Genomic DNA, 22,461 nt, shown 5'->3' on the forward strand with positions numbered 1-22,461 from the left:
TCTCCACTCTCTCCAGATGAATGACTATATGGCAGCGTACCATGACGCAGTGCTGCTGTTTGGTCAGGTGATGAGAAAGATCTGGAGCAAGCCTGAGTCTGAGCTCAACCACACAGAGGTAGTCAATATCAACCACTTCAGAAACATCTCATTTGACGGTAAGAGACCAGGAAACAATACATAAAGCCATGTGGTCTGGCCTGGACCACCTGTGTGTGTGTGTGTGGTTGTGTAGTTCTGTAGATCTGTTTAGTGTAAGCTGTGTATATGTGTTTCCATAAAGGCATCGCAGGCCACTACAAGCTGGATGACCATGGGGACAGAGACGTGAATTTTTCAGTCATTTACACCACCACTGACAACAAGGTAGGTCAGCTATCATCATTTACATTTGAGTAATTTAGCAGATGACTTACATCATTCTATCGTGTCAATTTGAATGTTTTAACACTTTCCCTGTCTCCTCCGCAGTATGAAACTTTATTTATATTCAACACTGTCTACAACTACACCAACATCGTCAACAGTAAACCATCCTTCATCTGGGGCAGACATCTCCCCAATGACATTCCAGATCAGGGTAAGGGTTAAACTAAAGCTGAGCGAAATGCACAGAAATCCACATCACGATAAATTGCCTGAATTGATGTGCACAGTTTTTTAATGATCCTTTAAACTACTACTACTAGTTTGATGGTTGTAGCCATCAATTGTACCATTAACAATCACCCATATTAGCAAAATGATTTCATTTTAAACTTCACATTTCTCTAGTATAGGCTACAGTGCATTCGGAATGTATTCAGACCCCTTGACTTTTTCAACATTTTGTTACGTTACAGACTTATTCTAAAATGGATTCAAATAATTGTTTTCCTTATCTATCTACACACAATACCCCATAATAACAAAGCAAAAACAGGTTTTTAGAAATGTGTTAAAAATAAAAAACAGATACCTTATTTACAAAAGTATTCAGATCCTTTGCTATAAGACACAAAATGGAGCTCAGGTGCATCCTGTTCCATTGATCACCCTTGAGATGTTTCTACAACTTGATTGGAGTCCATCTGTGGTAAATTCAATTGATTAGACATTATTTGGAAAGGCACACAACTGACTATATAAGGTCCCACAGTTGACAGTGCATGTCCGAGCAATACCAAGCCATGAGGTCGAAGGAATTGTGTGTTGAGCTCCGAGACAGGATTGTGTCGAGGCACAGTTCTGGGGAAGGGTACCAAAAAAAGGTACCAAAATATTTCTGCAGCACTGAAGGTCTGCAAGAACACAGTGGCCTCCATCATTTTTAAATGGAAGAAGTTTGGAACCACCAAGACTGATCCTAGAGCTGGCCACTCGGCCAAACTGAGCAATCGGGGGAGAAGGTCCTTGGTCAGGGAGGTGACCGAGAACTCGACGGTCACTCTGACAGAGCTCCAGAGTTCCTCTGTCAAGAACCTTCCAGAAGGACAACCGTCTCTTCAGCACTCCACCAATCAGGCCTTTATGGTAGAGTGGCCAGATGAAAGACATTCTTCAGGAAAAGACATGGAGTTTGCCGAAAAGCACCAAAAGGACTCTCAGACCATGAGAAACAAGATTCTCTGTGCTGATGAAACCAAGCTTGAACTCTTTGGTCTGAATGCCAACCATCGCGTCTGGAGGAAACCTGGCACCATCCCTACGGTGAAGCATGGTGGCGGCAGCATCATGCTGTGGTGATTTTGTTTCAGACCAGAGACTGGGAGATTGGTCAGGATCGAGGGAAAGATGAACGAAGCAAAGTACAGAGAGATCCTTGATGAAAACCTGTTCCAGAGCGCTCAGGATCTCTGACTGGGGTGAAGGTTCACCTTACAATAGGACAACGACCTAAGCACACAGCCAAGACAACACAGGAGTGGCTTCGGGACAAGTCTCTGAATGTCCTTGTAGCCCAGCCAGAGCCCAGACTTGAACCCGCTCGAACATCTCTGGAAATACCTGAAAATAGCTGTGCAGCGACACTCCCCAAATACAGGTGTGCCAAGCTTGTAGCATCATACTCAAGAACACTCTATGCTGTAATCACTGCCAAAGGTGCTTCAACAATGTACTGAGTCGGAATACTTAAGTAAATGTGATATTTCAGTTTTGTATATGTAATACAATAACAAAAATGTCTGAAATGCCGTTTTTGCTTGGTCATTATGGGGTATTGTGTGTAGATTGATGAGGGAAAAAACTATTATTCAATTTTAGAATAAGGCTGTAAAGTAACAGAATGTGGAAAACGTCAACAGGTCTGAATATATCCGAATGCACTGTACTTATAATGGACGATTTCACCAAAATGTCTGCGATAAGTGATCGGTATGGTCTGTGTCTTTCATATTCGTTTTTCATCCCAGATCTGATCGATAAGACAGATATGGGACAAGAACCAGTGTTGTGAGATCAGGGTGGCAGGTAGCGTAGGGGTTAAGAGCATTGGGTCAGCAATCAAAAGGTTGCTGTTTCAAAACCGTAAGCCAACTAGATTATTCACCAAGTTGTCTTGGGGATTCGACAGCGATCTTAAGCAAGACACTGAACCCTAAATTGCTCAATTTCAATGTCCAGTAATACCACCTAAATTACCCCCTTCCCTGCACACTCTTTGAGAAATTGTATAGCTATGACGCAGTCCATTTTATTGGTCTCCTCATCATAATCATGCCCCCCCCCCCCCAGGTTTGGGGGTGCAGAACATCGTTGTCATTGTCTTAGGTGTCACTGTGGTGGTGGTGACTACCATCGCATTCATCTTCTACAGGTAAGGCACAAGTTAGAATCACCTTAAATCTGCCATTTTGGTGCCTGATTCCATAGAGGGTTGTTTTATCTATCATGGTATGTTCAGGGTGACCATAGAAATATAATTACTAGAACAGGAACCCCCAGTCCAGTATAACTATTTTTATGGGGGAGACCTCTTACACTGTGTTGCTATCTGTTACCAGGCAGAACAGGAGAGAGCGCCAGGTGAGGAAGAGATGGTCTCACATCCACTCTGACCTCATCACCCCGCTGGAGTATAACGAACGTAGCTTGGTCTGCCTCAAGGTCAGCTAGTTCATCAGTGTGCGGCGCCCCTAAGCATGTCATCATTGTGAGATCTCAAAGTTAAGTCACATTCTCTAATACGTCTTCTAACTCCCGTCTATGTCCATTTGTTTGTCAGATTGACGAAGACCACAGGACAAACAAAAGTTATATGATCCACCAAGGTCGCTATGATAAAAAGGTAACTCAAACTTATACAGGGCCTTCAGAAAGAATTCACACCCCTTGACTTTTTCCACATTTTGTGGTGTTACAGCCTGAATTTAAAGTGGACTAAATAGAGTTGTTTTTTTCACTAACCTACATACAATAACCCATAATGTGAAAGTGGAATTATGTTCTTTGAAATTTTTACAAATTAATTAAAAATGGAAAGCTGAAATTTCTTGAGTCAATAAGTATTTCATCCCTTTGTTATGGCAAGCCTAAATAAGATCAGGAGTAAAAATATGTGTTTTTGTTTAAAAAATCATTCAGTTTCCAAATCACAAAACAATGAATTATCCAACCAAAATTTAGAATTACATTCTTCAGTGATTCACATTGGTTCTATCACTCATAATTATAACCCTCAATTTAACACACATCAGCACTGGCAGAATGAACATTTATTTTAACATACAATATATTTAACCTATAATTCCAGTATTAACCTTCTCATCATGATTATAATTACAGATCCATATCTCAATGCATTCTCAGCCTAAATTACTATACATTTAGCAGTGTTTAGACCTCATCAATCGAAATAAAACCATTTCAAACAAGTCTAAATCAATTACGGGCACGGTTGACCAACCCCCTCCCTTTCCCGGCACTCTTCTGGCATTTCTTCATCTTCAGATAGCTTCACAGTTCAAAGTGGATGGCCCATGACAATGTCCCAATTTCAATGTCTCACCTGAGCCCCACCACAACGCCTATTATGTCTTGTCCGTTTGCCTACCAGTATAGCAGCAACATAAGAGAAGTTTTGGAACGGATCTCTCTTCATACTCACTCCACATAGATTTATGTTGCACTCCTGAAAGAAGGGCATGAGAGAAAAAGTAGTTGATATTGGATGCTGCACACCAGTTGCTGGCTCGGACTCAGATCTCTTAATAGAAGTGGTGCAGGACAGGGCCGTATTGAACACCATTTCTTCAGCCGGTTAGAGGGGGTTTTGAGGTCCACGCCGTTTGGTCAAATGATCCCTTAATGACTATCTGTAGTCACAATCCATAATCTCGAGAAGTTTAGTTCAGTTCATTTCTGATTCAGGAAATCCAGACAAGCATTGACTGCATGACAAATGATTACTTTGACCAATATTCTTAATAACAATTTCTAAAACAAATGTCAAAGAAAATAACATCACATTCTGTTGAAACAATTTTCCCAAATTGGCTTATACTCCCCCTGACACTGTCAACCTCATCGCAGAGTCATAGGATCAGGAAATTATTCCGATCATCCAGCAGACCCAATCTGGTGAGATTTATATTGAAACAAAACAGACAAACAACAATACACTCCTTCATACATCATTCGATACATTCCTACATATTACTCAAGGTGTGTAAACTTCAATCCAAAAACCTCAGACTGGTAATTCCCCTATTTTGACACATGACTCACAACGTGATCAATGTATAAAAAACAACAGCACTGCAAATCAAATTATTTTTTATTTTACCTTTATTAACTAGGCAAGTCAGTTAAGAACAAATTCTTATTTTCAATGGCGGCCTAGGAACAGTGGGTTGTTCAGGGGTAGAACAACATATTTGTACCTTGTCAGCTCAGGGGTTTGAACTTGCAACCTTCCGGTTACTGGTCCAACGCTCTAACCACTAGGCTACCCTGCCGCCCCAATTAGAAATACTACCCTTAATAACTCTATTACATGTTGTATTTACCCAGAACTTGATTGAAGGAATAGACAAATAGACCAGAGACAGGACTAACCTTCTCGTGGTCCGAATCACACATAACTATTAACTATAAACTTCTCCATAATTATCAGTATGATAAATTAACTTCAAATCCTCATCCAATGTCTCAGCTTTCCAGCGAGGGTGACCACACTAGAAAGTCAGGACAGAGGTCAGAGGACATTCAAACCGTTCAAATAAGTGTTTCTTTCTCTATTAGACAAATTATTTAAGAACAGTCAAACATTTCATACATTTCATATCCAAGGTCACAGTAAGTTTCTTCAGTACATTTTTTAGCAAAAATAATTCATGTGTTCATTTAAAACTCAGAAAATACAAATTTAAGAAAATTCCATGTGTGTGACAATTTAAGATATATTTTCTCTAACCGTGAAAAAAACAATAAAAACAAATGAAATAACATTTTGTTAGATTCTAGATTGCTAACTCTTAAGCAATCCAAACAATTCAAATTCTAAACTCTTATTTTCCAATTAACTTACTTTCCTTTGTTACCTTCACTAGTCTACATCTCTGTTTCCTTTAACTCAGAAATCCCTCTACAATCTCTACTATACTCTACCTCTGTCTTTGCGTCGAATGTTACAATTTTATTTTTTAAATTATAGTAAAAACAAATATAATTTCTGCTCACAGGGAGACCACTTTAATTACTATGTTACCTCTTGTTTCACTGGTTGTACTTTCCCATATGATGCCTTGTGACCCGACCCTGCTCTACCAGTTTACTAATGTGGTGATGTGGTGATGTAATTTTTCTATCTTGAAAGGAAAACCCAGAGTTACCTCTGCTGCAGAAAATAAGTTCATTAGAGTTACCAGCCTCAGAAATTGCAGCCCAAATAAATGCTTCACAGAGTTCAAGTAACAGACACATCTCAACATCAACTGGTCAGAGGAGACTGCGTGATTCAGGCCTTCATGGTGGATCGGAAAGAAACCATTACTAAGGGACACCAATAATAAGAAGAGACTTGCTTGGGCCAAGAAACATGAGCAATGGACATTAGACAGCTGGAATTCTGTCCTTTGTTCTGATGAGTCCAAATTTGAGATTTTTTGTTCCAATCGCCATGTCTTAGTGAGACGCAGAGTAGGTGAACGGATGACCTCCGCATGTGTGGTTCTCACCGTGAAGCATTGAGGAGGAGTGATGGTGTGGGGTGCTTTGCTGGTGACACTGTCTGTGATTTATTTAGAATTCAATTAAATTTGACCACGTAGGAGAGTGATGAAGTGCCGTATCAGATGACCTGGCCTCCACAATCAACCGACCTCAACCCAGTTGAGATGGTCTGGGATGAATTGGACCGCAGAGTAAAGGAAAAGCAGCCAACAAGAATGATTTATTTCAGCTTTTATTTCTTTCATCACATTCCCAGTTGGTCAGAAGCTTACATACACTCAATTAGTATTTGGTAGCATTGCCTTTAAATTGTTTAACTTGGGTCAAATTGTATTTATTTTATTTATTTAGTTAGTTCACCTTTATTTAACCAGGTAGGCCAGTTGAGAACAAGTTCTCATTTACAACTGCGACCTGGCCGAAAAATTATTAAAAATTCCCTGTCTTAGGTCCGCATGTGTGGTTCTCACCGTGAAGCTTTGAGGAGGGGTGATTGTGTGGGGTGCTTTGCTGGTGACACCACTTTATTTTAAGAATGTGAAATGTCAGAATAATAGTAGCGAGAATGATTTATTTCAGCTTTTATTTCTTTCATCACACTCCCAGTGGGTCAGAAGTTTACATACACTCAATTAGTATTTTGTAGTATTGCCTTGTTTAACTTGGGTCAAACATTTCAGGTAGCCTTCCACAAGCTTCCCACAATAAGTTGGGTGAATTTTGACCCATTCCTCCTGACAGAGCTGGTGTAACTGTGTCAGGCCTCCTTGCTCGCACACAATTTTTCATTTCTGCCCACAAATTGTCTACAGGATTGAGGTGAGGGCTTTGTGATGACCACTCCAATACCTTGTCTTTGTTGTTCTTAAGCCATTTTGCCAAAACTTTGGAAGTATGCTTGGGATCATTGTCCATTTGGAAGACCCATTTGCGACCAAGCTTCAACTTCCTGACTGATGTCTTGAGATGTTGCTTCAATATAGCCACATAATTTTCCTCCCTCATGATGCCATCTATTTTGTGAAGTGCACCAGTCCCTCCTACAGCAAAGAACCTCCACAACATGATGCTGCCACCCTCGTGCTTCACGGTTGGGATGATGTTCTTCTGCCCTTTTCTGCCGAACATAACAACGGTCATTATGGCCAAACAGTTCTGTTTTTGTTTCATCAGACCAGAGGACATTTCTCCAAAAAGTAAGTACTTTGTCCCCATGTGCAGGTGCAAACCGTAGTCTGGCTTTTTTATGGCGGTTCTAGAGCAGTGGCTTCTTCCTTGCTGAGCGGCCTTTCAGGTTATGTCGATATAGGACTCGTTTTACTGTGGATATAGATACTTTTGTACCTGTTTCCTCCAGCATCTTCACAAGGTCCTTTGCTTGTTGTTCTGGGATTGATTTGCACTTCTCGCACCAACGTACGTTCATCTCTCTTTACTGAGCGGTATGACGGCTGTGTGGTCCCATGGTGTTTATACTTGTGTACTATTGTTTGTACAGATGAACGTGGTACCTTCAGGTGTTTGACCCAGACTTGTGGATTTCTCCCCAAAAAATGCTGAGGTCTTGGCTGATTTCTTTTGATTTTCCATGATGTCAAGCAAAGAGGCACTGAGTTTGAAGGTAGGCCTTAAAATACATCCACAGGTACACCTCCCATTGACTCAAATGATGTCAATTAGCCTACCAGAAGCTTCGAAAGCCATGACATCATTTTCTGGAATTTTTCAAGCTGTTTAAAGGCACAGTCAACTTATTGTATGTAAACGTCTGACCCACTGAAATTGTGATACAGTGAATTATAAGTGAAACAATCTGTCTGTAAACAATTGTTGGAAAAATTACTTGTGTCATGCACAAAGTAGATGTCCTAACCGACTTGCCAAAACTATAGTTTGTTAACAAGAAATGTAATTTGTGGAGTGGTTGAAAAACGAGTTTTAATGATTACAGCCTAAGTGTATGTAAACTTCTGACTTCAACTCTACATACATACATATAAAGAGCCATATATACACATGTAGGTTAAATCAACTACCATGGCTCAGTGACTGATACAGTGGTCAGGTCAGGTGTATTGTATACTCATGTTGCCCGACTCCTTCACTTTGACACTTGAAGAAGGATCTTGAGGGAGCTGGATATGGTCAGGTGTACTAAGGCTACTGCTGTTGTCACGGTGATGAAGGTCAGGTTTACTGAGGAGGCGACTGTTGTTGTCATGGTTTCAGATTGTGATCCTGAAGGAGCTGAACCACTCGGACGGGAACTTTAACAAGAGCCAGAGGATAGAGCTCAACTCGGTGAGTCACCAATTATACAGCAAGTTTGATCATGTCCGGTAGACTACTAAAGGGTATCAAGTTTGATCATGTCCGGTAGACTACTAAAGGGTATCAAGTTTGATCATGTCCGGTAGACTACTAAAGGGTATCAAGTTTGATCATGTCCGGTAGACTACTAAAGGGTATCAAGTTTGATCATGTCCGGTAGACTACTAAAGGGTATCAAGTTTGATCATGTCCGGTAGACTACTAAAGGGTATCAAGTTTGATCATGTCCGGTAGACTACTAAAGGGTATCAAGTTTGATCATGTCCGGTAGACTACTAAAGGGTATCAAGTTTGATCATGTCCGGTAGACTACTAAAGGGTATCAAGTTTGATCATGTCCGGTAGACTACTAAAGGGTATCAAGTTTGATCATGTCCGGTAGACTACTAAAGGGTATCAAGTTTGATCATGTCCGGTAGACTACTAAAGGGTATCAAGTTTGATCATGTCCGGTAGACTACTAAAGGGTATCAAGTATGCCTTTTTCCATGTGTCCATGTGGTATCTTTGTTTAGTTGTTCATATTTGATTTGATTATAACTCCTATTGCTTTATTGTATCCAATCTCCCTGATTTACAGCTTCTGCACATTGACTACTACAACCTGACTAAGTTCTATGGCACAGTCAAGTATGATCATGGTGTGTTTGGGGTGTTCGAGTACGGCGAGAGGGGATCTCTAAAGGTGAGAAACACACATGCAAACACGCACGCACGCCCACACACACTTTCCCTTTGAACTTTGAACTTCTTCCTTCCTCAGTGTGTGCTGAATGACAATATTTCATACCCGGAGGAGACCTTCATGGACTGGGAGTTTAAGATCTCTGTAATGTACGACATCGCCAAGGTGAGCTAGCAACAACTCTAGTCTACACTCTGCTGTTGGTTTGTATGAGCTCAGAAAATGCCAACTCAGAGCAATTTACCGTAAGATGCTAAAACCTTAGCCAAGCTAAAACCCTATCCAAGAGTTTTTACCTTGTCAATATTGATATACATTTCCGAAGTGCTTTGATCCATTTGACAACATTGAGTCATTGAAATACAGTAGGCCTTTATTCAAAGACACCTCCTCCCCTTTCTTCATCTCTGCAGGGTATGTCCTACCTCCATTCCAGTGACATCCAGGTCCATGGCCGTCTCAAGTCCACTAACTGTGTGGTGGACAACCGCATGGTGGTCAAGATCACTGGCTTTGGCTGCAACACTATTCTAAACCCAGGCAGAGGTAGGAACTATTACTTCGGTAGGGCTAGACCCCTGAGGTCTGTCTGTCCTAGGATGTCTCTTTCTGTCTGATCCCTGTTCTGCCCCTTGTTTTTTTTAACCTATCCTCCCCTATCCCCTCACTCTCTCTTCCTCTCCATCCTTCCCCTCCCTTTTCTCCCCCATCAGACCTGTGGACAGCTCCAGAGCACCTGCGAAGACAGGGGATCTCCCAGAAGGGAGATGTCTACAGCTTTGCCATCATCGCCCAGGAGATAGTTCTCAGGAGGAAAACCTTTTACACCGAGGCCTACTCCGACCGCACAGGTTAAACACATTCCTATATAACACCTTATATAGAAATTCAGAACAGGATCATTGCATCAGCTTTGCTATACTGTAGGTACCCTTATTTAAAATGTCATCTTTGGCACTTTGAGTGGTCCTGCATTTAATTCTGGGGAAGTATCGACCCCTCCTGGTCAACTGTAACATTGTTCAGTTGAGCTCAACATAGTGTAGCAGATTAACAAGACGCTCACACAAATTGTTCTGTCTTCATCAGAGAAAATGGCCAGAGTGCAGTACCCTATCAAAAGAACCTATTTCAGACCTGATCTGAATTTTGAGACTGCAGGAGAAAAAGAACTGGAGGTAAGATTGGCATTTGCTTGTGTGTTTGTCTCTGTTTGTGTGCAACAGAGAGAAAGAGAAGAGAGATAGAGATAGGGGGGGGGGGATTACAGTACAGAGAAGACAGATATAAAGATAGAGAGTCTGTAATCCACTTTGGCTTGTACATTTATTTTATTCTGAATGCCCACAGGTGTACATGCTGATAAAGATCTGCTGGGATGAGGACCCAGAGCGAAGGCCTGACTTTAAGAAGATAGAGAGCTCACTGGGGAAGATCTTCAGGTACCAGCTACCTACTTTTATCTCTCTTTTATTGGATAGAGCTAAACACTTGCCAGGACTTGGCCATTTTATCAGAAAGGTGAAGAATACATTTACAAAGATGGTAAAATGTCTCTGTAACATGACAATAAATAGAGATATAAGTAAGACCAGCATGGTTATGGTTTGCAGTGCTTCTAAATAACTAACATGTAGTTGCTGTAAAGCTGCACCCATCTCTTTAATTTAAGATACATTTGAGAAATCCATCACAAGGGCAGCACCTACATGTGCTGCCTTTGTTGTGTGTGTATATGTGTGTGTGACTGATCCTGTTCTTTTTTTCCATAGTAACCTGCACAACCAGGCTAATGAGAGCTACATGGACAACCTGATCCGTCGTCTACAGATGTACTCCCGGAACCTGGAGCACCTGGTGGAGGAGAGGACAACTCTGTACAAGGCTGAGAGAGACAGGGCCGACTGCCTCAACTTCATGCTGCTGCCTCGGTCAGTCGACAAACAACAACAAAAAGGAACAGATACCTGAACACAGTTCCATGTTCTTGTTTTATAAAGTGCAGTGTTTCGACCAGGTCTTTGTCAGACTGCACAACCAGAAAACCACTTTAAGACCAGCAAATGACCTCTCTCTCTCCTCTCTCCAGTCCTGTGGTGCGTTCTCTGAAGGAGACAGGCATCGTGGAGCCGGAGCTGTTTGAGGAGGTGACGGTGTACTTCAGCGACATCGTGGGCTTTACCACCCTGTGCCAGTACAGCACCCCCATGGAAGTGGTGGACATGCTCAACGACATCTACAAGGGCTTCGACAGCATCCTCGACCACCACGACGTATACAAGGTTAGGGTTAAGGTTGAGGTTAGGGTTAAGGTTGTGGTTGATGCTATGCTTACTGTATACTAAAACGTTTAGTTCAATAGCAGATGTATAGCTTCTATATCTTCCTTCTTGTCCTGTGTCAGGTGGAGACGATAGGTGATGCGTACATGGTCGCGTCGGGGTTGCCTCGGCGGAACGGGAACAGGCACGCGGTGGACATCTCCCGCATGGCCCTGGACATTCTGGCATTTATGGGGACCTTCCAGCTCAGACATCTGCCGGGACTACCTGTGTGGATCCGCATTGGGATGCACTCAGGTATCCGTAGCTCCCCAAGTCCTATCCTGAATTCATAACACGTCCTTCTCTCTCCTCGTACATATCATCAATACAAAACCTCCTTGGTCTCTGCTCTTTCCTGTAACATCACTCACTCTCTCTCCTCCCTCTGTCTGTCATCAATACCACCCCTTAAGTTTCACTACTTGTTCCCTAGGCCCCTGTGCAGCAGGAGTGGTGGGGATAAAGATGCCCAGATACTGCCTGTTTGGAGACACAGTCAACACTGCCTCTAGCATGGAGTCAACGGGACATCGTAAGTAGGCTACAGGAACACTGGAAATACCAAATCTACACAAACATTTCATGTTCATATCAGCTTTCATGGCAGGTGAGTAAAATACAACTCTGTCTCTCTCCGCCCAGCCCTGAGAATCCACGTCAGTCAGCCCACCATCAGCATCCTACAGAGGACAGACTGCAAGTTTGAGTACGAGAAGAGAGGCGAGACTTTTCTCAAGGTATGGACATGGCACATGCCGCTTTGCGCTTTGTCATGATAGAATCATACAGATTTTTTTGATGCCATTTGAACTATTTAGTACTCTTATCTACTGTGTTGAATATCATATAATATTGTGTGTGTGTGTATATATATATCCCAGGGTAAAGGCACAGAGTTGACCTACTGGTTGACAGGTGAAACAGGAGAGGACTACAACCTGCCAACGCCACCGACAGCGTGAGTTAACCTGCTGCTAATTTATATGCTCACCTATAACTTAGTCACAAGAATGTACATCACTAGAGCTACACGTCATCTTTAAATCTTTCTTTCATTTTGTAGGGTAAACATATACCATTAGAGCTACATATCTACAATGCATTCAGAAAGTATTCAGACCCCTTTCCTTTTTCCACATTTTGTTACGTTATAGCCTTATTCGAAAATTGATTAAATAATTTGTTTCCCTTATCAATCTACACACAATACCCGATAATGACAAAGCAAAAACAGCAAATGTATTAAAAATTAAAAACAGAAATACCATATTTACAAAAGCATCCTTCACTCATGCTGCCAAACATACCTTTGTAAAACTGACCATCCTACCAATCCTCGACTTTGGCGATGTCATTTACAAAATAGCCTCCAATGCCCTACTCAACAAATTGGATGCAGTCTATCACAGTGCAATCCGTTTTGTCACCAAAGCCCCATATACTACCCACCATTGCGACCTGTACGCTCTCGTTGGCTGGCCCTCGCTTCATACTCGTCGCCAAACCCACTGGCTCCACGTCATCTACAAGACCCTGCTAGGTAAAGTCCCCCCTTATCTCAGCTCGCTGGTCACCATAGCGTCTCCCACCTGTAGCACACGCTCCAGCAGGTATATCTCTCTAGTCACCCCCAAAACCAATTCTTTCTTTGGCCGCCTCTCCTTCCAGTTCTCTGCTGCCAATGACTGGAACGAACTACAAAAATCTCTGAAACTGGAAACACTTATCTCCCTCACTAGCTTTAAGCACCAACTGTCAGAGCATCTTATAGATTACTGCACCTGTACATAGCCCACCTATAATTTAGCCCAAACAACTACCTCTTTCCCAACTGTATTTAATTTATTTATTTATTTTGCTCCTTTGCACCCCATCATTTTTATTTCTACTTTGCACATTCTTCCATTGCAAAACTACCATTCCAGTGTTTTACTTGGTATATTGTATTTACTTTGCCACCATGGCCTTTTTTGCCTTTACCTCCCTTCTCACCTCATTTGCTCACATTGCATATAGACTTGTTTATACTGTATTATTGACTGTATGTTTGTTTTACTCCATGTGTAACTCTGTGTCGTTGTATCTGTCGAACTGCTTTGCTTTATTGTAAATGAGAACTTGTTCTCAACTTGCCTACCTGGTTAAATAAAGGTGAAATTTAAAAAATAAATCAGACCCTTTGCTATGAGACTCGAAGTTGAGCTCAGGTGCATCTTGTTTCCCTTGAGCATTCTTGAGATTTTCTACAACTTGATTTGAGTCCACATGTGGTAAATTCAATTGATTGGGTATGATTGGGAAAGGCACACACCTGTCTATTTAAAGGTCCCACAGTTGACAGTGCATGTCAGAGCAAAAACTAAGCCACGAGGTCAAAGGAATTGCCCGTAGAGCTCTGAGTCAGGATTGTGTCAAGGCACAGATCTGGGAAAGGGTACCAAAACATTTCTGCAGCATTGAAGTTCTCCAAGAACACAGTGGCCTCCATCATTCTTAAATGGAAGAAGTTCCTATAAGTTCTTGTAGCTGGCCACCCGGCCAAACTGAGCAATCGGGGGGAAAGGGCCTTGGTCAGGAAAATGACCAAGAACCAGATGGTTACTCTGACAGCGCTCCAGAGTTCCTCCGTGGAGATGGCAGAACATTCCAGAAGGACAGCCATCTCTGCAGCACTCCACCAATCAGGCCTTTATGGTAGAGTGGCCAGACAGAAGCCACTTCTCAGTAAAAGGCATATGACAGCCCGCTTGGAGTTTGCATAAAGGCACCGAAAGTCTCTCAGACAATGAGAAACAAGATTCTCTGTTCTGATGAAACTAAGACTGGATTCTTTGGCCTGAATGTCAAGTGTCACGTCTGGAGGAAACCTGGCACCATCCCTACGGTGAAGAATGGTGGTGGCAGCATCATGCTGTGTTTTTTTTTCAGAGGCAGGGACTGGAAGACTAGTCAGGATCAAGGGAAAGATAAACGGAGCAAAGTACAGAGAGATCTTCCAACAGGACATCGACCCTAAGCACACAGCCAAGACAATGCTGGAGGGGCTTAAGGAAAAGTCTCTGAATGTCCTTGAGTGGTCCAGCCAGAGCCTAGACTTGAACCTGAACATCTCTGGAGAGACCTGAAAATAGATGTGCAGCGACACTCCCCATCCAACCAGACCGAGCTTGAGAGGATCTGCAGAGAAGAATGGGAGAAACTCTCCAAATACAGGTGTGCCAAGCTTGTAGCGTCATACAGAATAAGACTCAAGGCTGTAATTGCTGCCAAAGGGGCTTCAACAAAGTACTGGGTAAAGGGTCTGAATACTTACGTAAATGTAATATTTCAGTTTTTATTTTTAATAAATGTGCAAAAAAACTGTTTTTGCTTTGTCATTATGGGGTATTGTGTGTAGATTGACGAGGGGGGGAAAACAATTTAATCCATTTTAGAATAAGGCTGACAAGTACATTTTTTGGGAAAAAGTCAAGGGGTCTGAATACTTTCCGAATGCACTGTATGTAGATCTATATAATTAACTCCTATGTCCTTGTCCTTCCCTGCAGGGAGAACTGCCAGCGTCTGCAGCAGGATCTGGCCCAGATGATCCAGGAGTGTCTTGAGAACCGCTCGCTGGGGTCAGAGGTCATGGAGAAGAGGAATACCCTGTCCATGAGGCAGAGGAGGGTGCGGAGGGACGGAGGGGAGCAGGGGGGAGAGGAGGAGGATAACGATGACCAGCCAGAGTACCTCCATCTGGCTACGGTCAACAACTTCAGTACTTTATTGTAGTTATTTTGACAAGGAGAAATAGGGTTATGCTGTTTTTTTGTCTTATTGATGTGAAAGTTTTCTCCAAACTTTTGCATCAATCATTCTTGGTTGTCAATTGAAGATTTCGCTGAAAACTAAAGTCACATGCAGATCTTGAGTTATAATTCTGGCCTTTTGCAGGAACCACAAAGCTGTAGACCAACTAAGCACTGTACTGATATACTGGAAACCTTCCCTTCCACAACATCAGCACTAGAAATGCTGAGAAAAAGAATACTGACCTTAGGTAGGATAGCAAAAAGTACTTACTTTTTTTGTACCTTTTAAGTGTTAAATAATTGTGTTGTCTACAATCAAATATTACAATTATTAATCCTCATACATTTCTTCCTTTTAACTCATTGCAATATATGGGGACCATTGTTGTGATAATATTTCATCCTGAAAATTAAAATAATTGATGGTTTAAAAACAAATGACATTGAAACTGTATTTATTTATGTGATTATATTTGACAGTTGTAGGAATCATTCCTGTACAGCATGTTTCATTGAGCCTGTTACAGTATATTGAGGCATTACAATTCCCATGTCACTGATGTCTGAGAAGTTATGGGGGTGTATCTGTGTATATTGAAGCTTTAGTTAAAGGGGGTAGGAAGGAAGTTCTCACTCTCAATGATTTTCTATAGTGATTTATAAATGACTATGCACAATTGTCTAACACATATTTACATTGTTTAGATTCTTAAAAATAAAAAATAAAGAATATAGCATGACTGCTATTACAGTTATACCCATAAAAAACATCTGTATAAAGATAATGTATTGTAAAGCAAATCAACCCTGGCTATTGTAACAGCATTAGATGCCTAATAAAAAAAATCCCTTCTGATCTATTGTCCGGGAACAAGTTAATGAGATTAACTACAGTGAAACCCATATACAGTACCAGACAAAAGTTGGGACAAATCTAACTTACTCATTCAAGGGTTTATCTTTATTTATACTATGTTCTACATTGTAGAATAATAGTGAAGACATTATAACTATGAACATATGGAATCATGTAGTAACCAAAAACATGATAAACAAATCAAAATATATTTTATATTCGAGATTCTTCAAAGTAGCCACCCTTTGCCTTGATGACAGCTTTGCTCACTCTTGGCATTCTCTCAAACAACTTCATGAATTAGTTACCTATTTATTACCTATTTAATTACCTATTTGGTAAAAGAACAGCTCAAATAAGCAAAGAGAAACGACAGTCCATCATTACTTTAAGACATGAAGGTCAGTCAATGCAGAACACTTCCCAAAAACCTTTAAGCGCTATGATGAAACTGGCTCTCATGAGGACCGTCATAGGAAAGGAAGACCCAGAGTTACCTCTGCTGTAGACGATAAGTTCATTAGAGTTACCAGCATCTGAAATTGCAGCCCAAATAAATGCATCACAGAGTTCAAGTAACAGACACATCTCAACATCAACTGTTCAGAGACTGTGTGAATCAGGCCTTGATGGTGGAATTTCTGGAAAGAAAGAACACCAATAAGAAGATTGATTGATAAGAAAAAACGTTTGCCATGTTTCTGTCGATATTATGGATATAATTTGGATTTTCTTTTTTTTGTCGTTGTCGTTACCGCTATTTCCAGTGGATTTCTCAACATAACGTGACCAACAAACGGAGGTATTTTGGGTATAAAATCATCTTTATGGAAAAAAAGAAACATTTGCTGTCTAACTGGGAGTCTCGTGAGTGAAAACATCTGAAGATCATCAAAGGTAAACGATTCATTTGATTGCTTTTCTGATTTTCGTGACCAAGCTTCCTGCTGCTAGCTGGACATAATGCTATGCTAGGCTATCGATAAACTTACACAAACGCTTGTCTTGCTTTGGCTGTAAAGCATAATTTCAAAATCTGAGATGACAGGGTGATTAACAAAAGGCTAAGCTGTGTTTCGCTATATTTCACTTGTGATTTCATGAATATGAATATTTTCTAGTAATATTTTTTGACCGTTGCGCTAAGCTAATTAGTGTAGTTGATGACAATTCTCCCAGATTCGGGATGGGTAGTTCCAAGAGGTTATTAACCAGCATGGCTACCACAGCATTCTGCAGAAGATACACCATCCCATCTGGTTTGAGCTTAATGGGACTATCATTTGTTTTTCAACAGGACAATAACCCAACACACCTCCAGGCTGTGTAAGGACTATTTGACGAAGAAGGAGAGTGATGGAGTGCTGCATCAGATGACCTGGCCTCCACAATCACCCAAACCTCAACCCAATTGAGATGGTTTGGGATGAGTTGGATTGCAGAGTGAACTCCTTCAAGACTGTTGGAAAAGCTGATTGAGAGAATGCCAAGAGTGTGCAAAGCTGTCATCAACGCAAAGGGTGGCTACTTTGAAGAATCTGAAATATAAAATATATTTTGATTTGTTTAACACTTTTTTGGTTACTACATGATTCCATATATATGTTATTTCATAGTTTTGATGTCTTCACTATTATTCCACAATGTTGAAAACAGTAAAAATAAAGAAAAACCCTTGAATGAGTAGGTGTCCAAACTTTTGACTGGTACTGTATACATACACGTATATATATATATATAAATAGATCAAATCTGTCATGCTCATGGATGAGTAGAACTTTTTTTTTTTTAAACATGCTGAGGAATACCAGATTTTCAGCTCAAGTTCTGATGTCTTGGAAAAGTACAAACAGTTTGAGCTAAGGCTACAAACTAGAAGGGGGACATCTTCTGATGCAAAACCACCAAAACATGAGGTCAATGCCTGGCACATGGCTAGACATAGAATACATTGTTTTAAACAATGACACTTAAAAACAGGAGAAATACAAGATAAGCTTGGTTGTAAAAAATATTTTACAGCAGTAATCATGATTCTGAAAAAAACATGCAATTAACATGTCATGAAAATAAATAACCAAAACACATGTACAAAAGAAATGTAGTATAGTAATTTTGCAGTCCATTGACTGACTCAAACTAATTTTCCCAGAGACTTTGTACATGCCTATATTGTGTTGTTTTTGCTTGAAATCAAGGCACCCAAGCCTCGCGGTTAGAGAGGTAGCCTAGCAGTTAGGGAGGCGAGCCAGCAACTTGAAGTGTGTCTGACGGTAAACATCTTGTGCGAAGTGAGCTGGCAACATGAGGGTTGCTGGTATCAAATCCTAGATGCCACTGCCTGCCTTTGAGCAAGGCACTTAACCCACCACAACAACAGCACACAGTTTGGAAGTGCCCACACACTGCTCTAAAAAAACCTGGATATGTATGCTTTGGATGAGTTGGGTTAAAAGCAGATGTCAAATTTTGGTTGGACCTTATGTGCAATTTACCAATTAAGTGATCTTAATCCATATGCTATGCTCTTTTTTTGATGACCAAAGCCAAACGTTATATTCACAATGCACATGCACAAAAACGCAATATTGCCTCCATGAAAGCTTTTAACTGAAATCAACTCAAATGGTGATCTGTGGGTATGTTGACAAGCAGAGACTAGAATGAGTATATTTGCAGTATTTGAAGGTTGCAGAGACAGGCTGCCTCTACTGACAGTGACAATATTGGGCTGCAGGGGCTCGGAGGTGATAATGGCCAGTGACAAAACCTTCTAATAATTCAGTTGCAACAATTTTCTGTTCTAAGTGCATGATGCCTTTGACAAGGTCTTATCTTATCTCCTTTCTACTCATTTACAGTGAAATACATACAAAAAAATGAAATTCTTTAACAATATTTGTGCCATAGTCCTAGCTAAAAGTGTAATGACAACATCCTGGCCTCGAGGTGCAAGGGCCTGTCATTACAACATGAGCAGAGAACAGGGATGCATCCAAAATGGCACCCTATTCCATATATAGTGCAGTACTCTTGACCAGAGTAGTGCACTATGTAGGGAATAAGGTGCCACTTCAGACACAGACCTCTTTCAGCACCTTTCTCTTCTTTATCCTGCCAGTGCCTAGAGTCACACTGGAGCCAGGCCAGGGCGACAGGCTGAGAGCTCTGCTCTGCTGAGCATGCACATGCCTCAGGGAACACACATGTCCCGACAGGAAGCACTACTATGGGTATGTGTGTGTGAGTGAGTGAGTGAGTGAGTGAGTGAGTGAGTGAGTGAGTGAGTGAGTGAGTGAGTGAGTGAGTGAGTGAAAGATGTGTGTGTGTGTGGACGTGTTTAACTATACTTAAGGTTAGGAAAAATAGGATTTTGAATGGGACTGAATTGTGTGTCCAAACAAAGTTAATTATACAAGACTGTGTGCGTGCGCGTGTCTGTGAGAGAGCGTAAGGGAGTGTGTGTAAGGGGGAAGAGTTTTTTTGTGGTGCTGACTGTGGCCAGTTAGTTGACATCTGTCTGTCTTTCTGTGTGAGTCTCACTGTCAATCTCTACTGCAGCAGAGCAGTATCAGAGACAGGACATTGCCACATCACTGGCTCAGGCCCAGGTCTCACTACTGTATCAAGCATCAGACAAGTCAGAACTACTGTAAACAACAACAATTTACTTATGAGTCAGATTCCACATATTTCATACCATTTTTCACATTTGGATGAGCACATTGATTTGCAGTGCTTTTAATCATTGTCTTTGGTCAAATCTATTTTACTAAGATTCACTAACTTCCATGGCTTAAGTGATTGGAACTAAAATACATTTAAAAAATTATAGATGATAATAAATAAATAAAACATTTTTTTTTTTTTTTTTTTACATATCTCTACACACTTTGAAATGTTGGTGTTTTGCTGCTGGTGAGCGGGACACTTCGATAATCTCTGAAATGTTGGTGTTTTGCTGCTGGTGAGCGGGACACTTCGATAATCTTTGAAAATAATGTTTGAGCACTTCTGGGTTTTTTTCTCCAGAAGCAACAACAATGATAAAACATATGTCAACACACACAAAATGAAATGTCAAGCTAAAACAGTACAATTCTCTCTAGTACATCCGGGTTCCATGGATCTGAAAAAGCTGAAAGACAAGCACAGACAGGAGAAACATCAGAGGATGCCATCTTTGAAGACAGATTCTCAGTGTTGTATTTCAGAGTTGATCGGTTACATGCTCATGTTACATGTTCACATCTCATACTGTGTATCAGCTTTGATTGGGTGAAACAATCTAAACACATACAGTAAATGTAGTATTTTTTATGTTTGATGCTGATGGTGACGATGGGGACAGAATGATAAAGTAATAGTGTTTGTGACATCCAGGACTCCCTTCGTTGTGAATGGGAAAAACAACAACATGAGCTTGTATTGTTTCTTTGGCACTTCTCATCACTTGATTAATTGGTGTTTGGATGAACATAAACGTTGCAGCCCCACTGTGCAGTTCTGCCAAAATGTCCCCTTTACACATGTACAAGTAAGATTGTGTGTTTGTGTCTTTTTTTCATGTAAAATGTAAAACACACTTATACTACCACTACACAAAATGTCAGGGCTATTCCATGTCATTGCATTGGTAATGAGAGACGTTTAGGTGTCGGGTTGGATCAATGGCAGCACAGCAGCATCAGCTCATCATTAGTCTGGGAAATCCCAGATCTAGGGCATTGTTAATGTGGGAGGCAACCCACCTGCCTAGTGAGACTAACTCATCATCAGACCAGCTGGGTTATGCTGCTGAACAGATCATTTTCCAGGCAGGACACAATGTCCCCAGAGCAATATCGAACACTCTGGCATCACACATGGTATTTCAAACAAATAGTAGTTCACTTTTTAAGATGGGGAGCAAAAGTGCAAGGCCTACTTTTTTCTCTCTACATATTTGTAAATCAAAAAAACTTGAATAAAAGTTAGTCTCTCCTTGGCCTTTGAATACTGTATGGAGTTTGAGGCAAGGCAATGTAATGCTGTGGAACAGCCCTGGATCCCTTTTGATCACAGTCTACTACTGCTACTACCCACTACCAGCCAACAACACTAGCATGGATCCTCACCCATTCACGTCTTTGGAAAACTGACACAAGACTGTCATTCCCTTATCCACTCATTCGGGGTGGTATTTCTCTCTCTTCCCTCCACCTCATCATGCGCTCCTTTCTGCTGCTGCACCTCTGAAGCCTTCACTCCAATAAAAGGACGGAGAATTTAAAAAAATGAGACAGAACGACAACAAAAAAGAATGAACAGATTGAGTATCTGTGAGAGGGAGAGAGATTGAGAGGTGTGGATGATGGAGTGAATGTGAATGCGCTTGTGAATGACATTTGAGAGTTGTGTGTGTGACATTCAGTGTTTGAGTGGAAAATGCCAACACTAAGATCAAAGGATACTCAGATCATCTTGGATGAAGAGAAATGTCACATGGAGACACTCTGTGACAGATCCGTATCCTGCTACTTCAGACCTTTGTGGAAGTGAATGGTGGTGATATGTGAATGGCGTGTGGTGTACGATGTATGAGTATATCCCTAAGACACATCTGCCCATGTACCTGTGTGTGTGTGTGTGTGTATATGTTTCCTGTGTGTCAGTCTCACCTTGGTCTTGTGGCTCTGTTCGGTGCCCAGGCCTGAGCCAGGTGTGTGTAGCTCCTTGGACACCACACACAGAAACTCTGCCTGGTCCTCTGTCCCATAGCTATACGACGAACCAATGTTTACCATCTATTAGAGACAGAGAGAAAAAGAGAGATGGAGCAACAAAAAAAAGAGAAAGAAAGTTGGACAGAGAAAGAGAGGTGGCCCGTATCACAGCAGGTAAAGTCATGGATGCTCATGCAGGGAGGAGGGACAGAGGGTAAGGACAGCCTAGCAGCACTACATGTCTGCGACAACTCTACTGTGGGCAGTGAGACTGAACTGTACACCCTGAAGCACTGACGGCAATGTTTAGCATTACAGTACTACTCAAAACACTTTACTGAACTGGCAATGTGCCAACATATGGTAGCTTCCACTGGAGCTTCCTTGGCTCTGCTTCCTTTTTGCATCTCCTTCCCCTTATGATCACTGGTCTGTGTCTGTTTAGATCAGTCTTCTTCTGAGCGGAAGGAAATGTGAAAAGGAGGCCGTTTTTGTGAGCAGATTGGGACTGGGCCTTGGTCTCGGATTGGTCTGATTGGTCTGACTCTGAGGCTCTGATTGGCTAACAGAGAGCAGGAAAGGGGTTGATTGGTTGGGAGTGTGGTAGAGCAGA

At 41.4% G+C, this 22,461-nt stretch overlaps 2 protein-coding genes across 5 annotated transcripts in view; one reads left to right on the top strand and one right to left on the bottom strand.

The window, feature by feature from the left end:
* The window catches only part of LOC115144179 (guanylyl cyclase C-like), a 24,694-nt gene extending 8,933 nt beyond the window's left edge, over nt 1-15,761 (top strand). Inside the window, exons 8-27 of the mRNA XM_029685001.2 lie at nt 17-158; nt 284-366; nt 472-580; nt 2,716-2,797; nt 2,985-3,087; nt 3,206-3,268; nt 8,383-8,454; nt 9,065-9,169; nt 9,248-9,334; nt 9,583-9,715; nt 9,883-10,020; nt 10,259-10,347; nt 10,520-10,611; nt 10,942-11,100; nt 11,259-11,451; nt 11,574-11,748; nt 11,927-12,025; nt 12,136-12,230; nt 12,375-12,451; nt 15,042-15,761. Of these exons, the coding sequence (XP_029540861.1) occupies nt 17-158; nt 284-366; nt 472-580; nt 2,716-2,797; nt 2,985-3,087; nt 3,206-3,268; nt 8,383-8,454; nt 9,065-9,169; nt 9,248-9,334; nt 9,583-9,715; nt 9,883-10,020; nt 10,259-10,347; nt 10,520-10,611; nt 10,942-11,100; nt 11,259-11,451; nt 11,574-11,748; nt 11,927-12,025; nt 12,136-12,230; nt 12,375-12,451; nt 15,042-15,267 (2,322 nt within the window). The 3' untranslated portion in view covers nt 15,268-15,761. The remainder of the gene's footprint in view (nt 1-16; nt 159-283; nt 367-471; nt 581-2,715; nt 2,798-2,984; nt 3,088-3,205; nt 3,269-8,382; nt 8,455-9,064; nt 9,170-9,247; nt 9,335-9,582; nt 9,716-9,882; nt 10,021-10,258; nt 10,348-10,519; nt 10,612-10,941; nt 11,101-11,258; nt 11,452-11,573; nt 11,749-11,926; nt 12,026-12,135; nt 12,231-12,374; nt 12,452-15,041) is intronic.
* LOC115144180 (BTB/POZ domain-containing protein KCTD5-like) overlaps nt 15,726-22,461 on the bottom strand; it is a 20,572-nt gene continuing 13,836 nt past the window's right edge. For all 4 annotated transcript variants that reach the window (XM_029685005.2, XM_029685003.2, XM_029685004.2 and 1 more), the window contains exons 5-7: nt 21,804-21,929; nt 21,261-21,384; nt 15,726-20,281 (exon numbers count right to left, since the gene is read on the bottom strand). In XM_029685005.2, the coding sequence (XP_029540865.1) occupies nt 21,295-21,384; nt 21,804-21,929 (216 nt within the window). In that variant the 3' untranslated portion in view covers nt 15,726-20,281; nt 21,261-21,294. The remainder of the gene's footprint in view (nt 20,282-21,260; nt 21,385-21,803; nt 21,930-22,461) is intronic.

The sequence above is a fragment of the Oncorhynchus nerka genome, linkage group LG16 (assembly GCF_034236695.1).
Source record: "Oncorhynchus nerka isolate Pitt River linkage group LG16, Oner_Uvic_2.0, whole genome shotgun sequence".
NCBI classification, from domain to species: Eukaryota; Metazoa; Chordata; class Actinopteri; order Salmoniformes; family Salmonidae; genus Oncorhynchus; species Oncorhynchus nerka.